This window comes from Aspergillus terreus, genomic scaffold, assembly GCF_000149615.1.
Source record: "Aspergillus terreus NIH2624 scaffold_3 genomic scaffold, whole genome shotgun sequence".
NCBI lineage: Eukaryota > Fungi > Ascomycota > Eurotiomycetes > Eurotiales > Aspergillaceae > Aspergillus > Aspergillus terreus.
In genome coordinates this window covers 1,804,054-1,813,195 of record NT_165926.1, presented here as the reverse complement: position 1 = coordinate 1,813,195, position 9,142 = coordinate 1,804,054, and the positions used below count along the sequence as shown (strand labels likewise).

At 53.6% G+C, this 9,142-nt stretch overlaps 2 protein-coding genes across 2 annotated transcripts; both read left to right on the top strand.

The window, feature by feature from the left end:
• Window positions 1-311: 311 nt before the first annotated feature.
• ATEG_02541 (UDP-N-acetylglucosaminyltransferase) lies at window positions 312-5,336 on the top strand (the record flags this gene model as incomplete). The annotated part of the gene is made up of 4 exons (XM_001211719.1): window positions 312-2,002; window positions 2,053-3,382; window positions 3,581-4,651; window positions 4,707-5,336. 4 exons carry the CDS (start codon window positions 312-314, stop codon window positions 5,334-5,336), a joined length of 4,722 nt encoding a protein of 1,573 aa, XP_001211719.1.
• A 1,107-nt stretch (window positions 5,337-6,443) lies between these two features.
• On the top strand, window positions 6,444-6,862 carry ATEG_02540 (uncharacterized protein; the record flags this gene model as incomplete). Its single annotated transcript, XM_001211718.1, has 2 exons — window positions 6,444-6,509; window positions 6,557-6,862. 2 exons carry the CDS (start codon window positions 6,444-6,446, stop codon window positions 6,860-6,862), a joined length of 372 nt encoding a protein of 123 aa, XP_001211718.1.
• Between the last annotated feature and the right edge of the window lie 2,280 nt (window positions 6,863-9,142).

Sequence of the window (9,142 nt, the reverse complement as noted above, 5' to 3'; positions counted from 1 at the left end):
ATGTCGAACCCAGAGTCCAGCCGTGGGGGCTTTCGCTGAAGCGTCAACTGTGCCCGCGCACGTCCAGGATGAGGTGTAGGAAACGATTCAAGGAGGATGCTTGTTGATAACTCAGCGAGAGTGAATGTGCGTGTCTTGAATTGCTGACCGCTCTTGATCTCCTTACCTGTGTTCCTACCACGCCTGATACCCTCTCTCCTTCTCCTTCTTTCGTCCGCGCTATCTGGTCGTCTCGATCCCGTGCATCATCCTTGTCATCTCTACGGTGGGAGGCGGAGAGGTCCAAGCCGTTGCACCCCTTCAGGCCCAAGATGTTACCCTCCGTCGCACCCTTTCCTCCGGTCCAACCACACCATCATATGGACCGTCACCACGATGCCGCCTACGACTACTGGAATCCGATCGCCTTCCCCGCCTCGCTCCCGCCGAAGGACTACGCCAAGGATCCCTACCAATCCATCCCTCGCCGACTCCCATACCTTCCGGTCCAGCGCTTGGACGATCCCACGGGCCATGTTCCCAGCTCGAAACCTGGCGGAGAACATGCGTTGAGGAGGAAAACGCCCAACGGTACCCTCGCAGCGGGATATGATGGGACGCCGGGGGACACCACGCTTCAGCCTGCCAGCAAACACATCCTGGTGTCTCCCCTGGACTCCTCCGGCCGCCTGATGCCACCTCAAGCGGGGTTTGCCGTCGACGGCTGGTCCCAACCGGCCCTGGATCAGTCCGCCGCTTCCAAACACATGAATTTTCCGCCGATGTACAAGAATGAATCCGCCCGAGTCAATACAATGCCCGAGATTCTGCAAGGGCCGAACGGGGCCAGCTGGGTTCGCTCCCTCAACTACAACCCCGGAGTCGACTCCGTACTGAACCAGTCCCTACCAATGCAGCCACCCCAGCAACGACTCTACTGGCCCAACGGAGCGTACGTGCCCACCGTTCTACCGGCGACCCTTCAACCGTGTCTGGGGCCCACCGCGTCCGCGGGGACCGGTCCATACGGCCCGTATTGGCCGGATGGGGCGTATATCCCATATCGTCCTGCAGCGTTTCGAGAACCTCGCTTGAATGGCCCGTCGCCATTTGCCAAACATGTCACGCCTCCGGGGGTCCCCTTCTTCGATACGACACAACAGGCGTTCAAACGGGGTTCAATTTCATCGGCGTCAAATCTGGACGCTAGTCAAGGTTGGCACCCTCCGCCCTTGGGCATGGTCAACCCGGACCCGATCAAGAGCCATTTCCCTCCACGGCATTCGGAGCAGAAGCCCCTGGATGCTTCGCAGCGTGTCCTGCCTTTCCATACGCGTAATGGATCCGGCTTCTCGTCCCACCCGGCACCTCACGAATCGGCCCCGTCATGGTCGGGGCCTGCAAGCGGACCGAGCGTTGGGCCGACGGCCAACTCGCGTGCGGCCAACGTCGAGTTCAAAGAGAAAGTCTTATCGTGGGCCCACGGCGTTTACGTGGACCTGTTGGCATCGATTCACCATGCTCGACGGAATAGTATGTCGCATGGGGGCGACGTTCAAAATGCACGGATCTTGAAACCGAGCATCTATCCTAAACCCCCGCGCCAGCCTGGACTGGACTTCTCCAATTCGAATGGACCGGATGCTACACGCCATAACAGCTACCCTTCCACCCAATATGACCATCACACCAAGGCAACCTTCCAAGGTCATCGCCTTCCCGAACATCCCCCGCCGAATCAATTCCCGCTACAGCCGACGTCCGATGTGCAGATGCTGGATAGGCTACGCCATACAGGGCGATTTACAGCATCTGCCGTCTCTCGCTTCCCAGGTACATCCTTGAACAGTGAGAACACGATGACGAACGCCACCAAAGCTCTTGAAATGCTGTCTCATCTTTGTATGGAGAGTAACTGGGAGTGGATTGACGGATTACTCCTCGGCGGTTGCCTGGCTTACGGTCTAGGTGACTACCAGAAGGCCATGAGATGGTACTCGAGAATCATCGCCCGAGACGCAACGTGAGTGCCCCACGTACCCTAGTGAATGTACTGTTTGCTGACTAGTCTAGACACGTCGAGGCGATCTCCAACTTAGCCGCCACTCTTCTGGCCTTAGACCGACGCGAGGAAGCGTTACACCACTGGCTGCGTGCTGTGAAGCTTCGCCCCAGCTTTTTTGAGGCAGTCGAGCACCTCATTGGCCTGTTGTGCAGCAGCCATCGCGGGAAAGAAGCCGTGAACATCATAGAGTTTGTACAGACGTCGCTACGCCATCCTAAGAATGGAGATTGCTTCGCCTCCGACGAACACGCCAGTGAACCGGAAAGTGACGCTGAAAGCCGATCATCCAGTGCCTCTGATCTGGGGTCCTACGAAAAGGCATCGTTCGACTACGATGATGACCTCGGCCGAACCGTGTCGGCCAACCAGTCCACAGAAACCCCATGTGCGGGTTTCGGCTCGAGTGGTTATGCCATCCCAGGTACCGACAACGGGCGAATGCTTGCTCTCGTACACGCCAAGGGCAACATGCTATACGCTCTCGGTGACAATGTCGGGGCTGCCGCTGCTTTTGAAGATGCAATCCTGATCGCCGGAGGACGAAGACGCCATGGCATTCAAAGTCTGATCAAACGGATCTTTGCCGCCTTCTCCCATGATTCTCACCATCCTGCCCCTGATCAGCATCCCTCGAATGAAACCATCCTACTCTACCCCGATAAAGCCCTGCAGACGTCGAGACTGGTCTTTCCGCCATGTGGAACGCCACCTGGATTCAAATACGTCGCCGAAGGCCTCGCCAGAAAAGCCGCCATCTCCACAACCAGCAATTCGTTGTTGTCTCTGGCGAAGATCTACCAGGATGGAATGTCCAACATCTCATCATCTGGGGTTCCAAGATCCGCACCGGGTGTCCGAGATATCTTGGCTCTGTACTACCTCTCCCTGTCCCTGCAACCAAGTCCGTCGACAGCAAACAATGTTGGGATCTTGCTTGCTGGCATTCAAAACAACTCAGGTAAGGGGATCCCCCGGTCTAGTGGGGAGATGCATCATCCCGAAATCCCCGGCGTGGTCCCTGGTAGTGGCATTTCGTTGGCCCTGGCGTATTACAACTACGGGTTGCATCTCGATGCTCGGCATGCGCACCTGTACACGAATCTGGGTAGTCTTCTCAAGGACATTGGTCAGCTCCAGGCTGCCATCCGCATGTACGAGCAAGCGGTCTCATGCGATGGTAACTTTGACATTGCACTGGCAAATCTGGCAAATGCCGTCAAAGACGCCGGTCGAGTCAACGACGCTATTGCGTATTACAAGCGCGCTGTCAAGGTCAATCCCGAGTTTGCAGAAGCTGTCTGTGGCCTTGCAAACGCTCTCAACTCCGTCTGCAACTGGGTGGGTCGTGGGGGTATCGCCAACGGATATGGATTCCGCGACCGATGGCATGTCACCGAGCAGGGGCTGCTGCACGACGCGTACCGTGCTGATACTAGTACGGGCTGGATCAAACGCGTGGTTGATATTGTGGACCGGCAACTCAAGGAGGGCGAGTCTTGGGGTCGTGGGCTGTTGACCCCGTCTGCGATTGAGCAGCTCTGTGCGCAGCTCAACCCCGCGTTGCAGAGCCGGCGGTTTGGGCCTGATTCCATGGCCACCATTCTGAGATCATGGGCTGGTCAGCGCTGGGAAGGTTCACGGGTTGTCAAGCTTGTCGAACGCGCTACGAGGTCGATCACCTGGCAGTGGTACCAGGATCTCTATGTCTATGGCAAGGAGTATCCGCTGTCCAAATACCGACGACCACAGCTGCCTCCAGGCCTTACTGCGCCTAATGCGCCCACCGTTCTTCCTTTCCATACGTTCACCTGCCCTCTCTCCGCCAAGCAAATTCGCCAGATCTCGCAGCGTAATGGGCTTCGCATCTCCTGTGCGACTATGCGGTCGCCATGGCTCGCTCCTACTGTGTACAAACCGCCCGCGCCTCCTAACCCCTACCTCAAGGTGGGCTACGTCTCGTCGGATTTCAACAACCACCCTCTCGCCCACCTGATGCAGTCTGTATTTGGGCTGCATGATCCCTCGCGGGTGAAAGCCTACTGTTATGCCACGACCGCAAGTGACAAATCGGTCCATCGCCAGCAGATCGAACAGGAAGCCCCAGTGTTCTATGACGCAAGCGGGTGGTCGGTCGATCGACTCGTGAAGCAGATCGTCGCGGACGGCATTCATATCCTCATCAACCTGAACGGTTACACACGTGGTGCCCGCAACGAGGTGTTTGCTGCCCGGCCGGCCCCTATCCACATGTCTTTCATGGGGTTCGCTGGAACACTGGGTGCTGAATGGTGTGACTATATTCTTGCGGATGAGATGTCGATTCCCCCGGAGACTCTGTCCTTGGGTAGACGGAATACACGGATCGAGGACCGACTTCTTGAACAAGATCACGGCGAGGATCTCGAAGACTGGGTGTATGCGGAGAAGATTGTCTTTACCCGTGCCACGTTCTTCTGCTGTGATCACCGACAGAGTGCACCGGATGCAGCAGACCCCCAGCTCTCGTGGGAGCAGGAACAGGAACGACGCTGGCGTATGCGAAAGGAGCTTTTCCCTGATCTCCGTGACGATGCTATCATCCTCGGCAACTTCAATCAGCTATACAAGGTGGGATCCGGCCGAATACGATAGAAGAACCTGACCAAGCTAACGCTGCATCCAGATTGAACCTACCACATTCCGCACCTGGCTGCGGATCCTAGCGCGGATCCCCAACGCCGTACTGTGGCTTCTTCGCTTCCCCGACCTGGGCGAGCAGAATCTCCGTGATACTGCTGTCGCCTGGGCCGGGGAGGAGACCGCCTCGCGGATTATCTTCACAGATGTGGCCCCCAAAAACACACATATCTCTCGGGCGAAGATCCTTGATCTCTTCCTGGATACCCCCGAGTGCAACGCACATACCACTGCGACGGACGTGTTGTGGAGCGGGACCCCCCTCCTGACCTATCCGCGCTACAAATACAAGATGTGCTCGCGCATGGCGAGTAGCATCCTGAGCAGCGCTCTCCCCGACTCGGACGCGGGAAACCAGGCCCGCGAGGAGCTGATTGCTGTCTCGGACGACGACTATGAGAACAAGGCTATCCGACTGTGTATGAGTCAACAGTACGGACCTGGATGCGAGGGACGCGGCCGCGGCCGGCTGTCCGACCTGCGCCAGATGCTGTTCCACGCGAGATGGCGCAACAAGCTGTTTGACACGAAGCGCTGGGTTCGTGATTTGGAAGATGCCTACGAACAAGTTTGGAAACGATGGGTGAATGGCGAAGAAGGTGATATATGGTTATGACGTGCGGTTTGGATATACCCTTTGAGCGTTTTGCATGTGTTTTTCTTCATCATGTATCTTGTTTTATGTAGGTTGGAGATTGGTGGATCTATTTGGTTTCTACTGACCCTGTTTGTTTTTCTTTTTGTCATTTTTGTAATGGATGTACCCTTGCAAAGGGATTATACCTGTCTGCTTTTGCATGCTGGCGTTGGATGTGTGTTGTGGTAGGGTACCGAGGAATGATGAATCTGTCAGGTGCTGTCTGGGTAGGCATGGCGTTGAGTTGGTTGGTCTGACGATAGACGAGTTGAAGGCCAACGCATATATTGTCGTTGTAAATGCATCTCTCAACAGAAGAATTAACACCTTGTCATGATCATGACGCTATACTCGGAGAATATCTACACCTTTAAGTAGAACTACCCCTAACAATAAGCACCTCCGCATGTAGCGGGTGCAGTTAGACTTGGAGGGAACTGTATTCTTACCGGCCTTAAGACGCCAAAGGTATTGATAGTCCATGGAGAGGTCTCTAGCCTAGTATACTGTCATCTCTCCTCTCGAGAGTCGAATTCCGGAATCCTCCAGCGTCATACATTCCTTCGCGCTGCCCCTCCATTGGAAGTAGAGCGCACGCAGTTGCTACATGGCACGCCTCTGTCACATTTGACTCTTCTCTTGCGACAGGCGATGCATGACTTTGCCTTCAAGACTGGCTGGGCGTGGACCAGAGTCGTGGATGCAGAGAGTTGGATGGCGTTATGCGCCAGTATGTCTTCCATTCCTGATTTCCATGCTCAGGAGCATGGGAGATGGGTAACGAGTTGAGTCTCCGGTATGTCTGGCTCTCTTGAGGATGACGTTGTCGGGCCAGGCAAACACGAGGTGGCAGTGTAGATATCACGGGAATCTCGCAATCCTCAGAGGCTTGGCCTGCTTACGGCGCATCGAGTAGAGGGAGATGACTGGTGGATGTGTCAGGTTTCTCGGGCTTGTCTATACATCTGCTGTAGGTGATGTGGTCATGGAAAACAGCGTCGGTTGGATTGGCGCTGTGGAAGAGCCTGGTATAAAAATGAAGAAATCTCCGTTGTACATGTCTCTCTCTGACACAAGTGTATCGCAATGGGCCATATCACTGAGTTAAGCAACCACAATGCTTCGCGACTTCTATACCTCCCTAGGGGTCTGGTATAAGTCCAAACAACACCGATTGCTAGATGCACAGCTAATCAAAGATTGCTCGGACAGACATTCTCGCACCGCTCTGCAAAGCCAACATCATCTACGAAGACTTACATCTTGTGCCCACACTCGCAACAGCGCATGGAGTCAGCATGGGCATCGCCTTTGTCGTGATCTTCCCCCTGGGCGCCATTCTCCTCCGAGTGCCGCCGTCCAAACTCAGCGTCCCCATCCATATCGCATGCCAGGTTCTCGGTGTTGCGCTCATGATTGCCGGCCTTGCGACAGGAATCCGCGTGGGCAAGATCCTCAATCGGGTGGGGATCTTCAAGCTGCTCGTCCTTGCATCCGTTGTCTGACACTGTTCTGCCGCTGCATGATAACGCGCATATCTTTCTAGGGGCAGTCGTGGTGGTCTTCTTCCTCGTCCAGCCGATCATCGGCTTCTACCACCACCGTCGGTTTTGTGCTACGCAGCAATCTTCTCCGTGGGCCTTTGTTTATGTCTGGCTGGGGAGGATAGGTGTACTGCTTGGCATTATTAACGGAGATCTGGGGTTGAAGCTAGCCGCAAACACGCATGTAGGTTTGATCGTGTATGGAGTTTTGGCGGGCGTCTTTGGCGCGGGAAGGCCGGGTTGAAGTTGTGGAAGAAGGAAAAGCAGCCGGAGGTGTCTCAGACGGGGATCTAAGGTGATGTTAACTGTTTAGCGTATGCATGGGTTGAAGACACCCTACAGCCCTTATATGTACATACCGTAGTAGCCGTCCGTCCTCCAATCCAAGACCTCCCTAGCCACGCATAGGAGTTATATCTTGTACAGCTCCCCAAGATAACCAATTGTATTAATTTATAGTGTCACTGTAAAGGCAAACGAATTCTACTCTATTTGCGACAGTGTGATTTACATATCTGCCTTCTGGACCCCCCTCCACTGCCTTTATGTACCATTATTACCACCACCCACCAACACGATGTTATAAAAAACATACAACAGCAGGGATTCGCTGGTGGTCACCCACCCAACTACTAACCTGCCGGCGTGTGGCTTACATGCGGTCAGTAGTCGGGTGGGTGCACCTAAAGGGTGCGAGTTGGTGCGCAATCTTAGCGCTCGCGCGACTAGCACGAGTGCACTATAGACAGGTGCGATTCTCTATGAACACTCACACCCCTAGTGTGATGTTCCTTTGGTGGTGCTAAATAATCTACTTAACGATAAATATGCGATATTTTATTGGCCTTTCGCCCCTCCTTGTGAAACTGTCCGGCACCTTAGTGTATGCACTTCGCCACTGTCCATAATAGGCAGCAAGAATATCTGCGTCTGCCAATAACGAGACGTAGAGCCTCCATTGACTAGTACTGTTTTTGTTAAATACACGTGATTTAGACTAGTGTTAGCGGGCCTGCTAAATTCAATGAGCAGCTTCGTTCAGGAGACGAGATATTGATTACTTCTATATACCGAGTCTTGCATTATGAAGATCGCATTGTTACTTAAGACTACTGATTGTTGTGACACGGACTTGTTATTAAATTCTTAGAGTACGGCAGCAGGTACCGCAGTGAACGATCAGACCCTAGACTACAGAACTTCTAATCGCAAGGTTTACCAGACGCTAATAGAGACTTTGTCTCGCCAGTGTCTGCTGCAGCTACTTCCATCAGTTAAACCTAGCTAGAGAAGAAGTTCGAATAATAAGCAATTGCGGGGTATTTATACCATAACAGGAATACAGAAACGTAGGGAATGGAGAGTAATATATCGGAAAAGTCTATTAAGATATATCGGTATGATAAAGGCTTAATAGTTATGAAAGTAACTGACCTGTCGGGCAGGCGAGAGGCTGGGTATTCAAGTTACATCCTCTGTAGTACGCCTCGTGAACGGAGGAGAAGATATGCCTTATGCATGGCATATCAGTGATCCTTTAATTAAACCTCTCTTTGAGAAATCAATAAGCAAGCACTCTGTGGGTGCATATATAGAGCTTCACGCGAACGTTGGACGTTCTTTCTGGGCTGCTCACTCTTATGATAATAGAAAGGGTTCAGAGGACTCGACCGATCCTCATTCTCATTTGGATATATCTCCTCCAAATCAGGACTTAGGGGCCCGCAGTTCATAAGCAGCTACAAAACCTGCGAGACGACACGACGAGATTACTGGAGCGCCTGGAACAGGCTAAGGCAAGGTTCTAGAATCAGACATAGGCCGACACTGAGTCTCAGGCGGACATGGTCAGGTCAATAGTCCAAGATGCGCAGACTATGATTAAGATGCACCAACGGCTGCTGCCAGCCTAAGTCCCGGGAAGATGTTTTCTGACGGCGGGTGTATGCACGATACACTCGAAATCGACCGGTTGATTTATTATGACTATAAGCAGTCTGACGGCGAAAACCGATCAGCATATTTAGACGCCGCCTGGCTGCTTTACTATGTTCCGCTCGGGTTTCCTCCTTCCCAACAGAACAGGCAATAACCCGTCTCTGACATGCACTGCATGGAAATTCACCATGGCAGCGCTCTTTCCGGGCATGGCATGCATTGCAAGCCTTTCGGGCTCGCGTTGGTGGAGGCTCTCTATCCGGGTGATAAACCCGGATGTGTCGGCGTAAGAGGTCACTAGAC